At 64.8% G+C, this 22,964-nt stretch overlaps 6 protein-coding genes across 6 annotated transcripts in view; 2 read left to right on the forward strand and 4 right to left on the reverse strand.

The window, feature by feature from the left end:
- Window positions 1-1,046, forward strand: part of EMIHUDRAFT_451414 (hypothetical protein) — a gene marked incomplete at its 5' end in the record, with an annotated part of 4,393 nt that extends 3,347 nt beyond the window's left edge. The window contains 3 exons of the mRNA XM_005769808.1: window positions 1-19; window positions 95-344; window positions 415-1,046. The exon at window positions 1-19 is cut by the window's left edge and continues 143 nt beyond it. Of these exons, the coding sequence (XP_005769865.1) occupies window positions 1-19; window positions 95-344; window positions 415-959 (814 nt within the window). The 3' untranslated portion in view covers window positions 960-1,046. The remainder of the gene's footprint in view (window positions 20-94; window positions 345-414) is intronic.
- A 521-nt stretch (window positions 1,047-1,567) lies between these two features.
- Window positions 1,568-2,900, forward strand: EMIHUDRAFT_310822 (hypothetical protein; the record flags this gene model as incomplete). The annotated part of the gene is made up of 2 exons (XM_005769809.1): window positions 1,568-2,566; window positions 2,868-2,900. 2 exons carry the CDS (start codon window positions 1,568-1,570, stop codon window positions 2,898-2,900), a joined length of 1,032 nt encoding a protein of 343 aa, XP_005769866.1.
- Window positions 2,901-3,126: 226 nt separating this feature from the next.
- EMIHUDRAFT_52670 (hypothetical protein) lies at window positions 3,127-3,888 on the reverse strand (the record flags this gene model as incomplete). The annotated part of the gene is made up of 1 exon (XM_005769810.1): window positions 3,127-3,888. A coding segment is annotated over one exon (762 nt), but the record flags the coding sequence as incomplete, so codon positions are not given.
- An 8,725-nt stretch (window positions 3,889-12,613) lies between these two features.
- Window positions 12,614-15,601, reverse strand: EMIHUDRAFT_210154 (hypothetical protein; the record flags this gene model as incomplete). The annotated part of the gene is made up of 7 exons (XM_005769811.1): window positions 12,614-12,902; window positions 12,992-13,028; window positions 13,099-13,168; window positions 13,386-13,892; window positions 14,251-14,349; window positions 14,521-14,555; window positions 14,932-15,601. The coding sequence occupies 7 exons, from the start codon at window positions 15,599-15,601 to the stop codon at window positions 12,614-12,616; spliced, it is 1,707 nt and encodes a 568-aa protein (XP_005769868.1).
- A 3,228-nt stretch (window positions 15,602-18,829) lies between these two features.
- Window positions 18,830-19,645, reverse strand: EMIHUDRAFT_210156 (hypothetical protein; the record flags this gene model as incomplete). Its single annotated transcript, XM_005769812.1, has 3 exons — window positions 18,830-19,163; window positions 19,233-19,369; window positions 19,562-19,645. 3 exons carry the CDS (start codon window positions 19,643-19,645, stop codon window positions 18,830-18,832), a joined length of 555 nt encoding a protein of 184 aa, XP_005769869.1.
- A 1,448-nt stretch (window positions 19,646-21,093) lies between these two features.
- Window positions 21,094-21,983, reverse strand: EMIHUDRAFT_355910 (hypothetical protein; the record flags this gene model as incomplete). Its single annotated transcript, XM_005769813.1, has 1 exon — window positions 21,094-21,983. A coding segment is annotated over exon 1 (364 nt), but the record flags the coding sequence as incomplete, so codon positions are not given.
- Between the last annotated feature and the right edge of the window lie 981 nt (window positions 21,984-22,964).

A 22,964-nucleotide genomic window follows, 5' to 3' on the forward strand; every position in this document is an offset into this window, starting at 1 on the left:
CAGCCTCGGCCCCGACTCGGTGCTGCTCGCCGTGCTGTATCTCGGCTGTATCTCGGCCATCTCTCGGCCATCTCTCGGCTATCTCTCCCTGCAGGTGCTGCTCGACGTCTGCTGCGGCACGGGCACCATCGGGCTGGCGATGGCGCGCTCGGTCAAGAGAGTGATTGGCATCGAGAGCAACGCGCAGGCGGTTGCCGATGCGGCCGCCAACGCCGCCCGCAACGGCATCACCAACGCCGAGTTCATCTGCGCCAAGGCGGAGCAGGCGACGCGGCAGGTGCTCGAGCGGCTCACTCCGTCGGAGCTCGACTCGCTGGTCGCCATCGTCGATCCTCCCCGCGCCGGCACCCCGAGACGTGGTCGAGGCCTACGACGACTTGTTACTCATAGCGATTGAGTAGTGATGAGTGGTAGGCCTCCACCCCGACGTGGTCAAGGCGCTGCGCCGTTGCGCGCCGCTCCGCCGCCTCCTCTTCGTCGCCTGCCACGCGCCCGCGTTTGTGACCAACGCAGTCAGTTTCTGCCGCCCCACGTCCCCCTCCTTTGCGGGCGTCCCTTTTGAGCTCGTGCAGGCGTGGCCGATCGACCTCTTCCCGCACACGCCGCATTGCGAGCTGGTCACTCTCCTCGAGAGGTCGGACTTGGTGGCCGAGCGCGAGGCGGCGCAGGAGGCGGCGCAGGCGGCGAAGCAGGCGCAGGCGGTGCAGACGCAGGCGGCGGAGGCAGCATCCACGCCCACCGATGCGGCAGAGGGCGGGGCGGTAGGCGCCGCGGCGGCGGAGGGAGCGCTAGGAGCGCCAGAAGAGTCTGCTCTCTCGCGCGCAATCTCAAGCGCACAGGCCGTGGTCGCTAGCGCCGCGTCCGTGCCGGCGGGGGAGGCGGAGGGTGCCGCGCACGACCATAAACAACACGCCGCTCAGCGGCCGCTGTTGGCCGAGGCTGACGGTGCAAAAGTGTAAAAGCTCCTTGTGCGGCTGCGGCATCGCACAGTCGCGGGCTATTTGCAGACAGAGAGCTTTACGCATTACGGATAAAGAGAGCATCCGAGAGAGCATGTCAGCCGAGTGTCTTGAGACAAACGGCCTAGAGAGAGCATGTCAGCCGAGAGAGAAAAGGGAGAATGTGCGCCACTTTCTTTTTTCTGCCGAAATTCTTTTGGAAAGCGCCTAATGCCAGATTACCAGGCTGCAAACCAGGGGGCAAGTGTGTGTAGCACCTTCGACCCCGAAAGGAAGGTCACCACACCAAACCGGGCGCTAGGAGAGGTGAACTGAAGGCTGAGACAAAACGGAGGCTGAGCCTGAGTGGGGGCGCCCGCGCGCGCCCACGCAAGCAAGCCTCTGTCCTTCGCGCTTCGGCCCATTCACTGCATGGACTTTGGGGGCGGGGTTGGTTGGGGAGAACCGGCACGGGGAAAGCCGGCCCAGTAGGGCGCCGCGCCCCAGCGTAGAGGGCGTCGTGTAGCCCACCTTTTGGTCTAAAGGTGTCGGCGTAACACAGGGGATCCCGGTGCACGGGATCGAGAGGGCAAGGCCTGAGTCTCACGTGCATGGTGCCCCACGTGCCCATGGTGGCGGTGCTCGTTGCGTGGATCAGCGTCGGCAACACGCCGCTGCTCGATCTGAGCGCGCTGGCTCCCGACTTGCCGAAGGGCGTGCGCGTGCTGGGCAAGGCTGAATTTTCCAACCCGAGCGGCTCCGTCAAGGACCGGATTGTCGAGTACATCTTGGATGAGCAGGAGCGAATCGGCCGGCTCACGCGCTTCTCGGGGCCAGACCATCGTCGCCTCCTCGTCGGGCAACACGGCACCTCGCTCGCCATGTTTTCTGCCCTGCGAGGCTACAGGTGCATCGCCATCACCAACCGCGGGACGAGCAAGGAGAAGGTGCAGCAGCTGTACGCGTACGGCGCGGAGGTTGTCGTCACGGCCTCCGGCGTGCCCACCGACTCGCCGGTGCACTACCAGAACGTGGAGAAGCAGCTGGTGGAGGAGAACCCAGGCTACTTTGGCCTCAACCAGTATGACAGCCCGCTCAACCCAGAAGCGTACTATGCGACGCTCGGGCCGGAGCTGTGGGCGCAGACCAACGGCAAGATCACGCACCTGGTGGCTGCCGGCTCCACCGGAGGCACGGTGAGCGGCACCGCGCGCTTCCTCAAGAAGAAGAACCAGGCGATTCAGGTAATCATGCCTGACCCGCATGGCTCCATATTTTATGATTGGTGGGCGCATCGGAAGCTGGTGAAGCCGACGTCGTTCGAGGGGCTCGATCTCTCGCTCATCGACGTCATGCCGCGCTTTAGCGACGAGCAGGCCTTCGCCACGTGTCGCACCATCGCCCGCCGTATGGGCATGATGGTCGGTGGCAGCGCGGGCGGCAACGTGCACGCCGCCCTCACCTTGGCCCGCAAGCTCAAGGGCCCGGCGACGGTGGTGGCCATTCTTTGCGACTCGGGCACCAAGTACCTCTCCAAGATTTTCAACGATGAGTGGATGGCCTCCAAGGGCTATGACGTCGCGGCGATGGACGCGTCCGCCGCCAACATTCCGCACCATCCCAAACAAGTTTGGCCCCCCGTGGGAAGGGGAAGGGACACTGAGTTCAACTGACACCTCCGTGGCGGCGTGGAACAGCGCCGACACGCACCAGAACGGGCACGTGAACAACCTCACCTTTGTCCCCTGGAGCAAGATGGCCTTTATAAATGCAGCTGGCATCGCATCTCGCGGGGCGAACGGTCTGAAGAACCAGTCAGGAGTGAACGCCGTGGCGGAGAGCCAGAAGAAGGGGCTGAGCGGTGATCGCACGCGCCGCCAGGACGACTGAGGCTCGTCGTCTATGAAGTACCGTCTGTTGGCAGTGCAGCGTCCAGGCACTGAACGTGCGGCCGAGTGCTAGGGTTCGCGAAAACGGTGCAGCAATCAGTTCGAGCGGTTCAAAGGCACCGCCGACATCGACGGCGCGCAGTTCTTGTTGAACTCGCGCTTCACGGAAATGATCTACACTAGAAGGCCGTGCGTGGAGATTGCCACTGCTGCGATGCGCTGGGTGCACTTGTGATGTCATTCGCATCTCATCCAAAACGCTCACCAGCGAACGCCTCGCACGAAACCCTGTGATACAACTTCTCCACCAGAAGTGTGTGGTGGTGCCTCCCGCCCAGCGTCTCTCTGCACCCGTCAAGAGCCTCGCGATACAGCTCCTCCGCCCCATCCAGGTCGCCCTTGGCGCGCAGCAGCCAGCCGAGGTTGGAGATCGAGACGAGCGTGCTCGGGTGCCTCCCGCCCAGCGTCTCTCTGCTTGCGTCAAGAGCCTCGCGACACAGCTCCTCCGCCCCGTCCAGGTCGCCCTTGTCGTGCAGCAGCGAGCTGAGGTTGTTGATCGAGACGAGCGTGTCCGGGTGCCTCCCGCCCAGCGTCTCTCTGCTTGCGTCAAGAGCCTCGCGATACAGCTCCTCCGCCCCGTCCAGGTCGCCCTTGTCGTGCAGCAGCCTGCCGAGGAGGTTGATCGAGGTGAGCGTGTCCGGGTGCCTCCCGCCCAGCGTCTCTCTGCGCGCGACAAGAGCCTCGCGATACAGCTCCTCCGCCCCGTCCAGGTCGCCCTTGTCCTGCAGCAGCCAGCCGAGGTTGGCGATCGAGGTGAGCGTGAGCGGGTGCCTCCCGCCCAGCGTCTCTCTGCACGCGTCAAGAGCCTCGCGAAGCAGCTCCTCCGCCCCGTCCAGGTCGCCCTTGTCCTGCAGCAGCCCGCCGAGGTTGGCGATCGAGGTGAGCGTGTGCGGGTGCCTCCCGCCCAGCGTCTCTCTGCACGCGTCAAGAGCCTCGCGATACAGCTCCTCCGCCCCGTCCAGGTCGCCCTTGGCGTGCAGCAGCCTGCCGAGGTTGGAGATCAGAGACGTGGTGCCCCTCTCCTCCTTCGGCACTTTAGCGAGAGCAGCGCGGCCCTCGTCGGCGAGCCAGCGCTGCAGGGAAGCGCAGACGGCGGTGTTGACTGCTGCAGGCCCGCCCGGCAGCGAGTCGATCTCCTTCCGAATGTAGTCTCGGTCCTCCGTCTTCGAGATTTGAGCGTCCCGCGCGTCGACGCCAGCGACGATGCCGGCGATGTCGCGGAAGCGGCCCGTGAGCAGCCCCTCGAACCCGGCTCGGTCAGAGTCGTTGAGGACGACGTGCAGGTCGCAGTCCTTCTGCAGGCACTTCCCCATCTCGAAGATGCACCACGCGCGCGTGATTGAGCCAGGGCCGCTGCGCGTCCACATCTCAGGCGGCTCTCCGCGCTCTGCGAAGAGGTACAGGTGCGGCGGCGCATCCCACTCCCCGGTGAGCGGAGACATGTAGAGGAGCAACTCCTTCACCGAGGCGAGCGCGTCCCCAAAGATGTTGTCCGTGTCCTCCTTGCGCGCGAGGTAGGCTGGGTGCGCACCTGCAGGCGCCTTAGCCTTGAGCTCCGCCTTCTCTGCGTCGCTCGCAAAGTAGTGGCCAGCGAGCAGGTTCTGGGACGCGCAGAACATGTCGACCCACACATACCGCTTGCGGCCGTCCGCCGCCTCGAGCCGCTCCAGCTCTCGGTCCACCGCGCCCAGCATGTCGCCGAGCTTGGTGCCAGTCCAGGAGTAAGAGAAGAAAGTCTCCGCCTCCCCGACCAGCGAAGTGGCGTCTTCCTTGCGGGACTCGGCGCACAGGACGATGCTCTCGGCGAGGGATAAGCCGGTGCTGAGTGTGAGTGCGCACACACTCGTCTCCGATCCGGCCTCCTTGCACACGTCGCCCATCACCTTGTCCAGCAGGCCGACATTGCCGAAGAAGCAGCGCGCGCCGCGCACAAAGTCACGCGACACTCCGCGCGCCCCACTCGGCAGGCGGTCGGAGTGGGAGCGCACGGGGAGGAGCGGCCGCTCAGTCGCAGTGCGCAGTGCCTCGAGGAGGAGGACTGCTCGCTCCCACTCTTGAAGTGGCACAAAGACGTCTTTCAGCGCCAAAGCACCCACATCCGCGGCCTTGGAGCTGGAGCAGCCCATGACGAAACCCGCTTATCGACGTCTCGCACTCGACTCGCACTTGAGCTGTGCACCCCTCGCTGGTTCCGGGCCAACACCTGCGCAATGGGAGCGAGGGCGGCGTGAGCGCTGCGTGCACGCGGCGCCACTACCACTGACTCTGCGCTCGATCCGGTAGGGAGGAGCGCAATTCCAGTGCGTGGTCAGTGTGATGCGCGCGCTCCTCGCTGGATCCTGCGCGCGGCAGCTCAGCAACTAGGGTGCGCGTTGCGACACACAAGGCGCACACCAGGGCGAAACGGCTGGTCGCCATGTAGTGTGTGACGCTCCGCCCGTTGCGAGGGGTTCGAGCATGAGGTGGTTCATGAAGCACGCGCCATTCCGCTTGTAGTTGACGACCTCAATGCTGAGCCGCTGAGAGGTTGCGACGGCCGATGCGATGGCCTATGCGACACGGCGGGGACTCGGAGTGAAGGCAGTTGGCAGGCGGTGGGAGTGCGGATCATTGAGGTCGCGCTGTTTTTTGACACTTGTAAGGGCGACTTCACACCAGCCTGGCGCGGTCTACGTAACAACTGATTGAACCCTCCCGCACCCACTCCCCATACCGACACCATGTCTGGGGATGGGGAACCGACGCGCGGGAGGGATCATTTTCCTTTTTGGGGTTCTTTTTTCTCTTTCTTGGCGGCTCTTCCGCGCCAGGCTGAAGCGCTCCATAGCCTCTCCTCGCAACGACCACACAGCTCGCCATGCCGACCCGCAGCGCCGCTCGTGCGACGGACACGTGAGCAGCACCCACCGCGCCCGTCCCTGCGACGCGCGGCCGCACAGCAGCCTTTCGCAGCCGCCCGTCTCTCTACGCTCGCCGAACGGCTGGCCCTGCCTTTGCTACTCTCAGGATCACTCCTCTCGAGATGGTGAGCGTCCTCGCTGATCCCACGGCGTTTGGCTACGTGGAATGTGTCTGGTATGCGCTCGAGCCGCTGCCGAGCAACCCACAGCACTCGTTCTGCGACCGCTTTGGGCTGAGCATGACCGAGCTCGACACCTTGCTTACTCATACCGATCCGCCCTTCTTCTCTGGCGCATTGAAGGAGCTCAAGTCGCTGCGCGAAAGCTCCTTCAATGCGAGCATCGTAGCGGTGTGCGGACCAACGGCACCTCCAGTCTTCAAGCAGACGGCTCGCAGCACTGCGGCGCTCGAGCGCGCTGCCGGCGCTGTCGGCGGCGTCTCGTGCGCAAACCGCTAGATGCGACCACACACCACGCTCACGACATGTCATTCGCACCTCCCGCGTTGCTATACCTCAGAACACCGCTCTGGCCCGCGGTTGTCACAGTCTGCACCCACACAGCGACGTGCGGCTCTGCACGCGCCGCAGGTGGGTGGCCTTTGGGCGGCAGCCGGACGTCACCCCGCAGCAGCAGGTCGACGGCCACGCGGACTCTGTTCAACCCGGCGCAGAGTCCTCGCTCGACTCGTCGAGGCCCGGCCCGCCCACGAGGCGACACGCGGGCCTCTCGCAGTCGACGATGCAGCAGCAGCAGCGACACCTGGGACCGAAGGAGACGATGAGGACGAGTCAGCGCTCTGCTCGCTCCTAGACATAGCCGCCGCTCTCGAGAAAGCTGGCGTCGCCGTCGACTTCAAGGGCATGACCAACAAGCGACTTGGCTCCGTCATTCGCCTACCGCTAGGCGGCGCCTCGGGCTCGACGCAGCGGGCAACTCTGAGGGAGGGAGGAGCGGCCATAGTGCGAGGCATTGCTTCGAGCCTCAACCCGGATGGCTCGGGAACGGCGTCCCTGATCGCCGCCGCGCTGGTCCCGCCGCCACCTCTCGAGACGAGGCAACGTGTGGCTGCCGACCGCGCCGTTACCGAGAGCCTGGTGAGGTCGTACCTCGACGCCGTGAAGAGGAAACTGCCAAAGCGCGAGCAGCGCCAGCGCCTGTCGGCTCTCGTGCCCACTATCGGTCAGCATGGCTACACGCTGCCCATGCTCAAGCGCGAGCTAAACATCAACATCTCAAGGTGCGCCGCCCGTGCGCGCCTATGCTAGCTCTCGGTGCCCTGGGGAGACAAAAAGAACCCCCTGTCGGTGGAGAGAGCGCGGTGACGGCGCCCATGCTTCGCACCCCGCGCCCTCCGCAGGTTCGAGTACCGCGCGACCCGCCTGCACGCGCTGACCTTTGGCCCCGCGGCGTCGGCAGAAGACGATCGGCCGAAGCCTCAGGGCCTGAAGAGCGCACCGCTTAAGGATGCCATCGCCTTTCTCTACTCGCCTGATAATATGCAGCAGGTCGCGTTTGGGACGATGCCGATCCGGCTCAGCAACGGAGATGCAATGGAAGTGCCTGCAACCATGCGGACGAAAGCACGTGAGCAGATCTACATGGACTACGCCGAAGCCAGGCGCAATCCGCGTGGAAAGACGTGGTTCGGACCAAAGCATAAGCAAGGATCCTTCCGGTACGATGGGCTCGGTCGGACTAAGTTTCTAGAGGCGGCCGTGCTAGCAGCCAAGGGCGACCTGAAACAGCTCGGAGCGCTCGACGCCGTCTCGGAGTTTTGCGGCCGTATGCAGTTCGAAGTCCTCCGTAAAATCGTCCGTGAGCTAGCTGCGCTCTGCCCCAGCGATTGCAGCTCGTTCGAGAAGCCTATCTTGGATCGCATCGACGCGGTGGAGGTGCACGTAAAGCGCCAGCTGAAAGCGCACCTCGGTCATGCAGATGCGGCCAAGTGCGCGTGGCACTGTGCAAACCACGCGCACGCTGACGCCTCTGGGGCGGATAAATCGCGCCCGGCGCCCTGCACGCACGTGCACGCACAGGGCTGCATGGAGTGTGCTCAGCTCGCGGCGCTGCAAGCCGATCTCGACGTCCTCCTGACTGCCGCCGAGCGCTGCCTGCAGCGAAACCTCCCTAGCCCGGCGGCGGCTGCTTCCCTAGCCGTCGGCTCGTACGTCGCCTACACGGACGAAGCCGGCCTCACGCACTCAACGGTGGTCCGGGAGGTGCACCCGCCCGAGGGCGGCGCCTTTCCCCCTCCTCCTGCTGCCCCGGCCGTCACCCCTGCGGCTGGACGCACGCGGGCCTGCGCGGCTGCAGCGCCTGCCACACCCGCCGCCGCTGCTCCAGCGGCCGCAAACCAGCCCGTGGCGGCCACGACCGCCGTTGATCCGAACTACTACACGGTCGACAGCGGCTTCGAGGGCGGGAGGCGGCGAGTCCCCGCCTCGGCTCTCTCCCCCCGAGTCTCCGAGCCACGTCTAGAATCGCTGACCCAACTGCGAGAGCTCGTGCGCCGCGCTAGCGAAAAGCTCGACAGCTACTACCATCACATGGTCCGAGCAGCGCACGAGGCTGCTACTACCTCGCGTCTGCTCGAAGAGCTCGAGCAGGATCAGGCGCGGGCAGCCCACCTGCGAGACACACGGAGAAAGGGAGGTGAGGAGAGTCGCCCACGCGAACCCGAGAGAAGAGTGCGTCCGACCTCTACAGGTCCTCGTCATCGCCGACTGGAAAATGAAGTTCTTGATGAGCGTCTTCCGCGAGGCCATGTCCGAGTTCTTCGGCAAGCGCGGCATGCCTTGGCACGGCTGCATGCTTGTCCGGCGCCCGCTGCGCTTCGAGGCCGATCGGTACGGCGAGGGAGAGTTCGTCTGCGAGTACAAACATGCAATGATGCTCGCGTCGAAAGAGGACGGCTTTGCTACCCTATCCGCAGTGCACATCGCGCTCTCCGAGTACAAATCTGAGAACCCGCACGTCTCGAGCGCCTTGGTCAAGACTGACGGAGCCGCCGCATACGCGGGCGCGACCTTCACCCTCGGCCTCTCCTTCCTGGGTGAGACGACCGGCATCGTCGTCCGCGGACACTTCATCGGCGAAGCTGGGCAGAATAAGTCTACTCTCGACGGCGAGTTTGCGGTCAGCGGGAGCCAGGTCCGCCGGCTCATCTGCAGCGGCCTCCACGACGTCCGCACGCCGTCAGACCTATTCCACGGGTTAGAGAAGGTGCTCTCCAAGCAGGGCGGCCGCACAGTCGCGCTCTTCCGGCCCGCCGGCAGCGAGGAGTTCGCCGTGGAGACGATCGCTCGCCTCACCCTGATGTCGGCCCGCGAGTACGTCTACGACGGGTCGGGGTCGTTCGAGGCGCTGCTGCTCCGCCGCCAGTCCTTTCTGGGGCAGGGGGAGCGGCTGACCTCGGCCGACCTCTTCCCGGACGGAAGGGTCGCGCCCACCGCGCCTCAGGTCGTCGCCTCGACGAGCCGCGGGGCGGCGGGCAGCTCGGGGCAGCACGAGCTCGTCGCACGAAGCGACGACAGGGGCCGCGAGGGCAAAGCGGACCGGAAGCTCGTCGCACGAAGCGACAGGGGCCGCGAGGCGCGGGCGAAGGCCAAGGCGGAGCGGAAGGAGGCGGCACAGGCGAAGGTGGCGGCGGAGCGCCGCCGTCTCGCTTCGGAGGCCTCGGTGGCGCGATCGACAGCGCGGTCCTACCGATGCTGCGACATGCCTGGCGGCATGCCCGGCTGCGATCGAGTCTTTGTGCGCCTAGAGGCGTTAAAGAGGCACCTGGAGCAGGGTCGCACCGACCCGGATGTGCACCAGTGCGGTTATGTCCGATGCTACCCCGCCGGCGCGCCTGTCGGCAGGGCGAGCGCCGGCGACGTGCTTGCGCGAGCGGTTGCCGCACAGGCAGGGCGTGTCACCATCCACGGCGGCGAGGGCGGCCTCGCCTCGCCCACCCTCTGCCCGGTGGCCGAGCTGCAGCTGACGCTGTGCGATGGGACCGTGTGCAAGCCGACCCCTCCGGAGGCTGGCTATGCCAGTAACCAGCAGGGGCGGTCGAAGCCGCGCCGCAAGTCCGCCATGCAGCTGACCTACGTCCTACTCGTCGGCCACGACGTGAAGGACGAGAAGGGGTACGAGAACCTGCACGGGCACGAGGCGAGCCAGCTCATGCTGGAGTGGGGCACGGCCGGCTTTGCCAGCCGTTTTGCGGGGGTTGGCAATGCGCCGGCCACGCAAGACGGGCAGCCGCACCTGCCGCGGACGGCGCAACTCTCGGCGAGCGAGCTCACGCCGCTGCTTATGCTGCCCCGGGCGAAGCTCGAGGCTCGCATCCTCAAGCTGAAGGCAAAGGAGCGGCGCCCCTGGGTCGCCGCAAAGACGAGGAAGCGGAAGCGCAGCGCCGTCCCTGCCGGCCGCAAGCAGAAGCCCGACAGCGCGGCCATCCTGCGCTCGGCGCGCGTCAAGCTTCGGCGCGCGGGCTGGGACATCGCCGCCGCAGTCGGGCAGAGGGGCGGGCGGCGGGCGGACCGCCTCACCGTCCCGGAGCTGAAGGCTCTCGTGGCAGGCCGCGGCTGGAAGCTGGGGAAGGGTGAGAAGGCCAACCAAGGCCCCCTGCTTGCGCTCGCCGAGCGGAAACGCAAAGAGGCGCGCGACGCGCACGCTGGCCGCCACGGCGGCGTCGCCCGGCCTGAGGACGGCCTGGACGAGTGCTGGGCGCCTCAGCCCGAGGATGAGGTGTCAGACGACGGCGCGGGCGGCTCGGAGGCGAGCGGCTCGGGCGCCGCCGGCGCTGCAGGCGGTGCGGGCGGTGCGGGCGGTGCGGGCGCGGGGGGCGTAGCAGGCGCGAGGGCGGAGGCCGGCACGGCTGGGGAGCCGGCGGGCGACGGCTCGGCGTCGGAGGGAGAGGCTACAGGTGATGTCGAAATGGGTGAGGCATGCGGGGACGCCGAGATGGCAGAGGCAGGGTCGGGGAGCGGCGGCGGCGGCGGTGGCGACGGCAGCGACGGCAGCAGCAGCAGTAGCAGCAGCAGCAGCGACGATGACAGCGACGACGCCGACGGACCTGACAGCAACTGTGAGGGAGAGGGAGAGGATGTAGCGTCGTCCGAGTCTGAGAGTGAGTCTGGGGATGAGGGTGAGGAGTAGCCGCGCGGTGGAGTGTACGCTCGCTGTTTACTCGATCCGCGCGTGTGTCGACAAGGGAGAAAACGGCCACGAGAAGAGGAGGGCACGCGTGACACCTGAGCGAGCCCGCCACAGCTGGCTCTTTCACCTGCAAGTACGAAGTAGCAGACGCTGAGGCGCGCAGGAAGTGGCCGACACGGCAAGGTCAGCGCGCATTTGCGCCACGCATCGCGAGATGGAGGGAGTACTGCAACCTACAGAGAGAGGACCTGCAGCAGCTGCCAGACGCGACGATTCGCACGAAGGAGTGACTCGCCCGCGGCTTGCCGCACTGCACTCGCAGGTATGCCCTCCGGGCGGAGGTTGAGCACTAGCCGCAAGGCACACGACCTGACCGCGGCCAGTGCTCAACCTGCAGCACCGGGCCTACAGCGAGGAGTGATACGGTGATTGACGAGGCAGTGGTTCATGCGGTGGTGGAATCGGTGTCAAAACCGAGCCAACAGGCTGAAACGGCACGGGAGCTCACAGTGTGCCTCACTGAGAGTCTCGCGGGTGCTCCGAGGCGAGCAGAGCGCGAGGGCCGATGGCATGTGAGTCTACGTAGACGCCTCATACTTGGCGGGGCTAGTGCCGGACGCAGATGGACGACGACCGAGTCGACGGCCCTGCCAAGCGTTCGGAATACCCCCAAAAATCAAGAAAAAATTCTGCGGCCGAAATCTCGATTTTTAAGCTCTCTGGGGGTGTTTCTGGGACCATATGCGACCACTTCACCCGCCCCGGGAGGACTGGATCAGTTGCGACCTATCTTGCACCATCCTGGTGTGAAGTCGCCCGTAATCCGCTTTTCGCTCTCTACACACACAACACACAAGCACCGCCACTTCGTGGTCAGCCGTCTCAGTCAGCCGTCTCAGCTGTCTCTCCGTTTCTAGAGTGGGAGTGTCGTGCAGGTGTCGTGCGAGGGAGTGTTGTTGTAAAATTCTAGAGTGGGGCCGGCACTCTGTTGAGCACTTGTGAGCACAGGAATAGGGTCCACAACTCCTGACCCGCCGCGCGCCGGCCGCCGTGCCAACTTTGACGTTATTAACCAAAATCGGCGCCCGCGCGCTTCTTTATGGGGGGCCGTACCATCTGAAATGCACCACATCGAGCACTTTGGATTTCGCTATTCTCCACCTTCTACTCAGGGTCGATTCCACATGGTACGGGGCCCTCGATCGTCTGGGGGGGGGGGGGGTCATATCTCATAACAAACACGGTGCAGGAATATCGAGGTGCACGCCGCCGAAGTAGTGTCGCCCCCCCCTCCTCCCTCCATCATCTCACTGGGTCTATGGGAGACGTCGCTCGTCGGCGGTGGTGGCGGTGGGGACCGATCGAGGTTCGAGCCAGCACGAGAGGAGCTTATTCAGCACGAACCACGCAAACGCAGCTCGCAGGAGACCGAAAATGCTATGCGGCGACGTTCCGTGGGTATTCGCGTTATTCCTTTATTCGACACACGCCCAATAAAGGAAAAGCCGCAAACCGCGCAAGCCCAAGCGCCAGCCGTGCTGTCCGTGCCCCACCACCTCGTCTCCTCGTGTGTGTGGAGAAGTATAATTTACCTTACCTTACCTGCTGTCCGTGAGCCGTCTCAACTTCAGCTGTGCGCCTCCCTCGAGAACGCGGTCTCGCGGAATAATTAAGTGTCTCACGTGCGCTGCTGACTCACAACCTCGAAGAAGTCCGATGGGCCCTTGAGCTCGGTGAGCCACTCCCTCTCGATCTTGGTGGCGGAGAGCACGTACTCCTTCTCCGCCGTGAAGGCCGTCTCGTGGAAGACGATCCACTCGGGCGGCGCCCGCCAGAGGGCCGAGTTGGGGTTGAGGGAGAGGGCGGCGCCGGTGTGGGTCGCCGCGTACTCGCCCCCCGTGACGACCTGCGCGGCCGACACGAAGTAGCCGCGCACGATCGCGCGCCGCACGCCGTCGGTGCCGGTCCTACAATGACAAGACACCAGCCTCGGGGCGGGGAGGCGGTGTTGTGCAGAGTCTTCAGAGCGATGAGTGACTCCGAGGGGCACGAGTACAGTGAATGCGGCTGAATGCCGTCGAATAGCGCGGAATCTGTGTCCTCTCGAGCGCTGGCTCGAAGACAAGAATACGGATTCCGCTTCTAGGCCGCCGCTCGTCCCACCGAGGTCTGGCCGCTCCGCCGCGCTGCAAGATGCGACTCCCAGCCTCGCGAGCTGGCGCAGCAGCTGCGCCTAATTAAGAACGAATGAACTATTAGTTAGCCTCGCGAGCTGGCGCAGCAACTGCGCCTAATTAAGAACGAATAACTATTAGTTAGCCTCGCGAGCTGGCGCAGCAGCTGCGACTAATCTCGGGCGAGCTCGGGGCGATGTCCGGGTGCTCTCCCCAAGCAAGGCGGGCTCTCGAGCGGCGGGGCGGCGCCTTGACATGCGAGCACCGTTCGAGCACCCGCTCGTTGAGCCGGTGCCTGCGGCACCAGCTGCCCGCCCGCGCCGACCCGTGCCGCTTGAGCTGCCGCAGAAACCGGCGGTGCACGTTGAGGAGCGTCACCGAGTCGCCCTCGTACACGGCAAAGGGCGCGCGCGCGGCCTCGAGCTCCTTGGCGCGCGAGACAGTGAAGACGGACTGGACCGAGAGGAGGGCGGCGACGGCTGCAGCCTCCTCCACGCACGCCTCCTCCTCTGCAGCGAGGAGCATCGCCGCCAGCTGGGGCTCGAGAGGTAGCCGCGCCATGCGGTCGCCGATGGGCTGGGTCAGCTCCCCGGCCTCGGTGAGGGCGCCGAGGGCGAACAGGAGCTCGAGGGCGCGCGAGAGCGACTCTGGCGGCGGCGGCGAGAGGAAGTCGAACCGGAGCACGTTTTGGATGCCAAGCGCCTTGAGCTGCAGCGTGACCGCCGCCAGCGAGCAGCGCTGCATCTCTGGCGGGTTGTGGGCGGGCAAGCCGTGGTAGGACGCCTCCGTCATTAGCACGTAGCACGCGCCGGGCCGGACCCGTCCTAAGGTAAGGTAAGGTCAGGTAAGGTCAGGTCAGGTCAGGTCAGGTCAGGTCAGGTCAGGTCAGGTCAGGTCAGGTCAGGTCAGGTCAGGTCAGGTCAGGTCAGGTCAGGTCAGGTCTCAGGTCAGCCTCACCACACACACGAGGTGGTGGTGGGAAAAGGGCCCGGCTAGACCCTCGCGACTCCACGTCTAGACGACAGGAGCCCCACGGCATTGAAAGTGCAAGGCCCGGTGCGCGTGGGTGAGCGGTGTGTGTGTGTGTGCCCCGGCCTGCCCGCCCCGCCCGCTGGCGCGCGTTGGCGCGCGACTCGGGCACGACGACGAGGGCCTCGTGCAGAGTGCTCGGGTTCTGCTGCCGCTGCTTTGTCCAGCCGCAGTCCACGACAAAGACCACGCCGTCGATGGTGACGGAAGTCTCGGCGATGGAGGTCGCGACGATCACCTTGCGCGCCCCCGGCGGCGGCGGCGCGAAGGCGCGCATCTGCGCGGCGTGGCTGAGGGAGCCGTAGAGCGGTAGGGCGAGGAGCCGCCTGCGAGGCCGTTCCGCGAGCGCGCGGTCGGTGAGGAGCGAGACGGCGGTGTCGACCTCCTGCTGCCCCGTGAGGAAGAGGAGGACGTCTCCTGCGGCGTGAGGACGCCAACGTCATGGTGTGCACACGGTCTCCTGCAGTGTATGCAGAGCAGCGCAGGAACACAGGGGGCTACGAGTACCGAGAGTACAGCCGAGTGCAGCGGAGTGCGTGTCCTCTCGAGGAAGACACGGGTCCGTCCTCCGGCATCTAGGGGCGCGGTCCCTCTTCGGGAGAGACGTGCAGCCGCCACGCACACTCGACGGCATGCGAGAGGTAGTCGCTGACCGGAGCCTCGGCAAAGTGCATCGCAACCTCGTGCACGCCCGAGCCGCGCAGCGAGACGATGCCGGCGGTACCGCCGCCGCCGCCGCCGCCGCCGCCGCCGCCGCCGCCGCCGCCGCCGCCGCCGCCGCCGCCGCCGCTACTGCGGAGCTCGAAGAACTCTTTGAAGCGGAGAGCGTCGACGGTGGCGGACGCGACGATGAGGCGGAGGTCGTCTCGCGCGTGGAGAAGCTTCTTGAGCAGCCCGAGCAGCACGTCCGTGGTCAGCGAGCGCTCGTGCGCCTCGTCCACCATCAAGACGGAGTAGCGAGAGAGCAGCGGGTCGCTCATGAACTCGGTCAGCAGCAGCCCGTCCGTCATGAACTTGAGCCGCGTGGCCTCGCGCGAGCAGCAGTCGTCGAAGCGGACCGCATACCCGACCGTGCCTCCGAGCGCCTCCCCCATCTCCTCTGCGACGCGCTGTGCGACCGAGACCGCCGCGACGCGACGGGGCTGAGTGCAGCCGACGACGCGCCCACCGGCCGTCCAACCCGCCTCGTGCAGGTACTGCGGGATCTGCGTCGTCTTGCCGCACCCGGTGTGGCCGACGACGACGGTCGTCCGGTACCGCTCCACCATGTACAGCAGCTCGCGCCGGTTGGCAAAGATGGGCAGCCGCAGCCGCTGCTGCGCGAGGCTGAGCCGCTCATTCGGATTCCACGAGCCGACGGCGGTGGCCTCCTCGTCGCCGGCGCGGTCGCGGTCCACAAAGCTCAATGCCGCAGCCGCGGGCCGCGCGGCGTTTGGTCTCCAGAAGAGGTGGGCGTTGCTCATGCCCGCACCGAAACCTCGAGACCGCGTGGGGTATTTCACACCTCTCCTGTCATCATGAATGAAGCGCATCGGGGAAAACTACTGTAACACTTCACCCGCATCCCATCCAAGATCTCCATCCGCGGCGCCCCCCCGCGCCGTCCTCGCCCTGTGCACGATGGGCGACGAGAGCAGGATGTCGGAGAGGACGTGCGGGCCGGGAGGGACGGTGACGAGGTGCGAGTTGTCGGTTGTTTGTTTGTCCCCGCGGCCCTTCTTCTCTCTGCGGTGTGTGCGGCCAGTGGCGCCTCCTCTCCAAAGTTGATGATATCCATCGCGACGGAGTTCTTCTTAGGCCGCCGAACACGAGCAGGCGCAGGTAGGTAACCTAGGTAGATTACTAGGTAGGTAGGAAGGCGAAGAACAGCCAGGCTCGGACTGGACACCAACGTGGTATGGGTGGACGCGGGACGCTGCTCGTTGGATTGGCGTGCGGCCGCAGCGCGCCCGCCGCAGGCGCAGCCCGCAGGCTCGTTGTAGAGCCGTACGTGCGTACCGGAGAGCGGAGAGTGTAGACCGTATATGTTGACACACGCGTGTTAGTTAGCCTGAACTCTGAAGGGGCTCAACCTCAAGAGAGAGGCATGATTTACGCTCTAGGCCGTAAGCTGTAAGGCGCCCCAGGGCCCATACTTTCAAGCCAGGGGTGCCCTAAGCCCCTATCCCGACACGAGTTCAAGCCGACGCATTCTCAGAGGACAGCCTCGAGAGACCCCCAGACCCCAGACCGCGGCGCGAAACATGGGACGCACATGGAACGCGCATGGGACGCACAGTGGCACGCCCATGGAACGCCCATGGAACACTGGCACGCACCCGCGCACGCCGCGGTCGCACGCTTCACCACTCACGACTGGTCGCCGCGACGCGTGTGAAACGTGCCCTACTCAGTGTATAGCTCGCACGAGGCCCGCCCGCTCCCGGCAAAGCAGACAGGCCGGCGCGTCCATGCAGTATCCTCGACCCCCCCCTCCCCCTCCGCCGTTGCAATGAGCACTGCAGCTAGGGTGCCCAGCGGCGCGTGCGTGGCAGCGCCTAGCCCCTCCAGGAAAGAGCGGGCCCTGGCGCCGCGGCGCGGGCGTGGCCTCGTGGTCGCAACCCTCCCCATGCAAAAGGAGAGCGCCGTCCACGACCTGCGAACGGTGGAGCGCCTGAGCCGCCCCGCTAGCTAGCCGGAGCACGGGCACTTGCTGCAGGTGTTTCCATACTGGTGCTTCTTCCAGTCTATGTTGTCATACTTGTCCTTGTTGTTGTTGTAGTAGTCCGTTTCGATGGCGCAATCGAATTCGCCAGGCTTGTGGCCGATAGTGGGCTCTTTGCAGCCGCACGGCAACTTGCCGTCTTTCCACGGGTGCCGCTCGTCGCACTCCGACAAGCAGGCGACGCACTTGGCGTACGCGTTGACGCACTTGTCGTCGGCGTAGTACTGGTAGTTGTTCGTGAATGGGTGCGGCAATGGCTCCCGGCCGACGTCGCCCTTGAATGTGCACTTGACCTCGGCTTGATGCGGGGGCGCCGTAACAAGAGCCAGGCCATCGAAGCGAGCACTCAGACGGGCGAGAGGGCTCGCGCGAAGGGAATGAGGCGAGAGGGTTCACGGGACGATAGCTCACAGGACGGCCCAACTCCAGCCCAGGACGCTCCATCTTTCGTTGCGCCGGCCCTCCAAGCCGGCATCGCGGCAGGGACTGCCTGCCAGTCCGCCGTATGCGCGTCTTCATCAGGAGAGGGCGGTGGACCGTCGTCTTCCGCTTCTTGCAGCAGCGCCAGAGGCGCGCTACCGTCCCCACCATCGACTCCAGGCCTCAGGGCCGCCGCCACGGAGGATTGCAGCCACGCAATAGAGGACCTGAGTCTCCTCAGCGGAGGCTCCCCCTCCCACTCCGCGAACTCGGCCAAGTCCTCGCCCTCCACGAGAAGGGCAGATGCAGGTGTTCCGCGGGACGGAAATGCCAAACAGTGACCCGCTGCGGGCGGGCTCTGCCCCGCCGGTGTCTCCTGGGCATGGGCGTGGGCGTGGTCGCGGCAACACGTGCCCGGTGGGAGGTGGAGGGCTCGTGACGCCGGCGGGGCGGTTGACGCCGCCTCACTCAGTCGCCGCCCGTCCCGCCGACGGCGCAGGGCTCTCGGTCTCACCGCTGCCGGCACGGGGTGCCACGCCGTTGACAACTTTGCACACTCCACGCGGAGAGGAGGTTGCTGATGAGGCGCCGAAAAGCAGCCGCGGCGTGCGCAAAAGCAGCGACACCGCGCCGACTACGCCGAGGCCTGCCCCGGGTAGCTTGAATGCCGCCTTTTTTGCGACGGGCGGGGGCCAGGGCGCACGGGCCACGGCCTACGACACGCTCGCGAGCGCCGGGGAGGGGCCACCGCCGGCGCTGGCTCGTGAACTGCGAGCGCGCGCGGAGGCACTAGAGGAGCTCATAGCCTTTCGGGCAGCCACTGAGCCGTGCTCATGACAGGGAGAAATAATTAGGGCGGTCGCGTAGAGCGTAAACAACAGAAGCGACCCAACGATTTCACGTGTGAAGTTGGGATAGAGGAAGTGCAAAACACGTGGTGCGTAGCTAAGGGAACGAGAGACAACTCAAGCGCCCCCCACGCCCCAGCCCTTGCGCCTTGGGTCTAGAGAGACAGGTCAGTCTCTCGGGGGTCAGTTTTCTCTCTAGATTAAGCCGGCAGGTGGGGGCGGATGTGTGCCGGGTGGATCCCCACGCGGGCGGGCCGGGCCCGTGCATAGTTTGGGCGCGGGGAGCGCGGGAGCATGAGAAAGACGCACTGACATGCTGATGGCTACCGGTCTCTTGATTGCCTGATTTGTCGATTCTCCATGCGATTCTCGTTCGGATCGAAATCCCAAAACCTCTCAGCTGAAAGGGGGAATTCAATCGTCAAAATCAGGCAATCAAGAGACCGGGACAGTGGGTTGGCATTAAGAAAACGTCCCCGGAAGAAACCGCGCCGAGCGATTTCCGCAAGTATCTCGAGGTTGTCCGGTGCCAATTCAAGAAATCGCGCAGCGCCACCCCCATTAATTTTTGGGGCTCTGAGCCGACAAAAACAAAACTACCGCTCGCTGCTCGCATGCTGCGACCGAGCGCGGCCGCGGGGCGTGCTGCTCTGGGGATTTGAGGCGCTCAGCCGAGGCGAGCCTGATTTTCGCAGCGTTCGGCTGTGGGGGGACTGAGCCTATTGTCCGCTGTTGGCTGAGGTGGTACCCTCGAGCCTCCTAGCATCGGCTGCCGGCTCCTCCGGCTCCACCTCTGCCGCCTGCGCGCTCACCGCGTCCCAATACGCCGCACCATAATCGAACGTCAGCTCCTCGCCCGGCTCGATGGGCCGCGCCGCGTAGAAGAACATGCGCCCACGCTGCCCGCCAAAGCGCTGCTTGCGCTTGCGCACGTTGCACTCGCCCTCGGGGAGGCTGTTCATCCACCGCGCGATGCCGGATCGAGCCGGGTCCGCCGCGTCAGTGTAGATTGGCTCGCCGAGCAGCGCTAGCGTGTCCACCACGGCGACGTACCTGAGCAGGGGAGCGCAGCTGCGTTTGGTGCGCGCGCTTGTGGCGTGCTTTCGATGTGTCGATCCGCACCTTCCCTCGCCCGAGCGGTAACGCTCAAAGTATTCCTCCTCGGAGAGCCGCTCACCGGCGTACTCGAAGAGGTACTCGCCTTCGCGGACGGGCGACGCTGCAAAGAGGCCCTGCCCGGCGAAAGGAATGAGCGAGTCCTGCACCACGAACCGCGAGTCCGAGAGGGGCGGCCGCGCCTCGTTGTGGGACCACGTCACCGCGGCGGCGGCGGTCAGGCCCACGCCGGCGGCGGCGGCGGCGGCAACGGGGCTGATCGCGCCGTCGGCAATCCCCAATGCGAATGATGTGGTGACGAGGCCAGCGCCGAGGCCTACGCCGGTGGTGCGCACCCGGCGGTAGCGGAGCAGCTCCTCCCTGATCTGGTTGGGAGGGGAGGCACAGGCCAGAGAGGCCACCGCGGTGAGGACATTCATGCAAACAACCGGAGCCCAAGGCAGTAAGTAACAAAGTAAGTATCAGCCCGCACAGATTCTGGGCCACTGACCCGAGTCTCCAAGTGTCTGAGAGCTGGTCTGGGGCAAAATCTGAGGCAGAATCGAGGAAACCGGCCAAATACCGGGTATTTTCCAGGTATACCCGGGGTTTTCAGCACCGCCCCCCCCCCCCCCCCCACAAGCACAGCCAGACAAGAAATCACGACTCTCACAGTGATTTGGGCTCGGCAGCTTGTTAGCCCTCAGCCGAAGCTGGGGCCGGTCCCATAGCCGAGAGAGCCCGCGCCGATGAGTTCGACGCGGTCGGGGGGGCCTGCGGAGAGGCCAGCGAGGTGGCGATCGCTGTACTTCATGGCGCCCTCAAAGTGGGGCTGGCTGACAAGCCAGAGGTCGATACTCTGGACGACCCATAGGATGCCACGAATGCCAGACTCTTCTTCACAGCCAGTCGAAGAACAACCCCGGGCAAAAATCGCCCAATAGGTTTTCTTTCTTTTTTTGTGCCAACAATCAATCGATCAAACAATCCCTTGAAGCAAACGTAGGGTGCCACCAGGGCCCAAAAAAAGAAAAAATAAATTTGCCAACCTCGCTCGCAGCACTTCGTGTTGGAGAGTCGAGAAATTGAGAGTGTGACTAGGAGGGTTGGCCTTTATACGTTATTCTTCCGATTCTATATTCTTTTTCGAAGCGATTTTCAGCAATTTTCCGCGGGAATATAAAGAATATTTGAGAATATAGGCCCGATTTGGAGCTGTATTCTTGGCATATTCGAGAATATAGACCCTGTTTGGGACAAACAAGAATACGGAAAAAGAATATAGATAGTACTGGGCGAGAAAAACGTATACAGGCCAATAAGGAGGGTGGGACGCTGGGGATTCGCTCAAAGGTATACCCTTGGAATGGCCGGATCCAGCCTTGAAAGTACGATATCGCGCGCGCTTCGCGCGCTGCACCGCCTGTTCTCCGCGGCTGAGTGACGACGCGTGCCGTGTGCCAGCACAGTTGGGCGCGCGCGGCGCGACGGCGCCCGCGAGGGAAGGCGCGGGTGCAGCGGCCACCGGCGGTCGTACCGCTCGCCGGCCAGCGCAGCAGCGGCCAGCGCAGCGGCCGCCGGCGCAGCAGCCAGAGCAGCCGGTGCGCGCCTTGCGAGGAGGCGCCTTGCGAGCAGCCAGAGCAGTCGTTCGAATTTTGCGAGCCGTGCGTGAGACGGTTACACAAGGACGGTCAGGCTACGGAGTACGGTCAGGAAGTAGGTTTGAGTTCACACTCTCCAACACTCCCCCATTGTCTCCGCAGTCTTCATGAATGAGGATGCGGCAGACAACAACAGCAGAGTGTGAATGTGTCTGAGCGTAGGTATGCCGGTTACCCGCCGGCGTCTCGCGGGGCTGGCTAAGCGTCCAACCTTGCGTCTTCGCGAAGGATGGTCTTGCTTGTTGGCAAGACTTGCGCGCTAAGATGAAGGGGTCAAAGCGCGGCCGAGTGGGCGGAGAGAGAGAAAGGGGAGATAATGAACAGGAGCTCGTTGTGGAGCTCGGTCATGGCGCGCCGCGAGCTGCAATCCGGGCTGAGCGTCGCGGGGCGGCGGCTTGAGCGGGCGCGGCAGGCGCGGCGGGCGCGGGAGCGGCAGCGGGGGCGCCCCCTTGCGGCGCGGCGATTGGGCCGTTGGGAGGCCTCGCCGCGTTGACGCGGATGAGCGCATCAGCGACGTGAGGACGATCTTCAATGCCCCGAACGTTGATGTTGAGCCACGGGCCGCCGACGTCGGAGATGGCAGGCTCAGTCTCAGACGTCCAGACGGCAGAGACGCTCGTAGAGGCGCATTGGACTTCTTGCCAGAGGCGTTGGACAGCGGGACGGGCTAGCGCGAGGAGGCGAGACGAGGAAGAGACAGCAATGAGGTAGAGTGGCATTGCCACGTCGAACAGATGCCCAACACTCCCCCACGACGTGATAATCGCCACACAAGGCAGAGAGGGCGTGTCGATCGTCGCGTGTTCATCGCGTACAGCTCCGGTCGTGTCGAGCGGCGACGTCGGAAGTAGCGGCGGCGAAAGGCAGGGTCCACCTTCGGTGCGAGATCTTTGCGGTAACTGCCGTTGCAGCAGCCCGAGAGCTGGTAGCGGAGGCAGCAGCTGCGATGGTGGTCCGTAGGCGAGGAGAACGGACCGGTAAGGAGAAGCAAGAGGGGATACTCGTGTCCACACAGCCGCAGTGCTGGCGGAGATGCGCTCTGTCGCAGAAGATCCGCAAGCACCCAAGTTGATGTTGCGGTTGTACTCATTCTGCTCAGCCTCCGTGCCGAGCAGTTGGTGGCCGCTGTGCCACCGTGCGCCGAGCCTCTGTGCCCAGCCAATCACCACGGCTCGCGCATATGCCCATGGTGCCAGCCATCGTATCGAGCGTAAGCCGGAAATGCTGTGCGGCAACACATCTCGCTTGTGTGCCGCACCAGCTCTCATGTCGGCCTCAGTGCCGCACTGCTCACTCCGTGCACTCACCGGTCGGTAGCATGTCAGGAGACGGAACACGGAGGAGCTGTATAGGTCACTAGACACCCACACCATCGCTACATCACCACAGCCACCAAGTCGGATACAAGTTGATGACGAAGTGCGACTAACCAAACATGAGCACTCTCCAACAAGATGTTTTGCGCGTCGCCACATTCACAGACCTTGTTATTGACAAGAAAATACGTCCTATGGCGCTTTGCGCTGGTCTATGAGAGGTTGAGGTGCGAGCCCTGGAGGCCCTGGGGATGGGGGGAGACTACCCGCGGGCCTAGATAGAAGGCCCGCGCGCAGGGGGGTGGGACATTGAGATTGAAGGCGGAGGTGGAGGCGGCGGAGGCTCGGCGAGCACGGCTGGGAGCGGCAGAGGATTCAGGATCCGGGCAAGCGCGGATCTGAGAAGAGGGGTGGCTTTCATTGGTTGGTCACGATCGGGACGGATGACACGTCTGATGCAGACATGCGGTCACCCTCGATTCCTGTTTGTTGAATGTTGAAGCCCTCTTCGATGCAGTCGCAGGAGTGATAACCCATCGAGGTGGGAGCCGCCTGCGGCATTAATTACTGAATGAATCCTCCACCAGTGGCGCAAGCCCGCTCGTCCCGACGCTCGAGCGACTCGTCCACCTTCCCAGCCACACCCTGCACAGCAGCATGGCCATCCTCCTCCTCCTCCTCACTGGAGTTGTCCCACCCGTCGTCGGAGTCGTCGCCACGGCGCTCGAAGCGGCAGCAGAGCTCCTCTTCCTCTGCTTCCTCTGCTAGCAGCTGCGCCAGCA

The sequence above is a fragment of the Emiliania huxleyi genome, assembly GCF_000372725.1.
Source record: "Emiliania huxleyi CCMP1516 unplaced genomic scaffold EMIHUscaffold_41, whole genome shotgun sequence".
NCBI lineage: Eukaryota > Haptophyta > Isochrysidales > Noelaerhabdaceae > Emiliania > Emiliania huxleyi.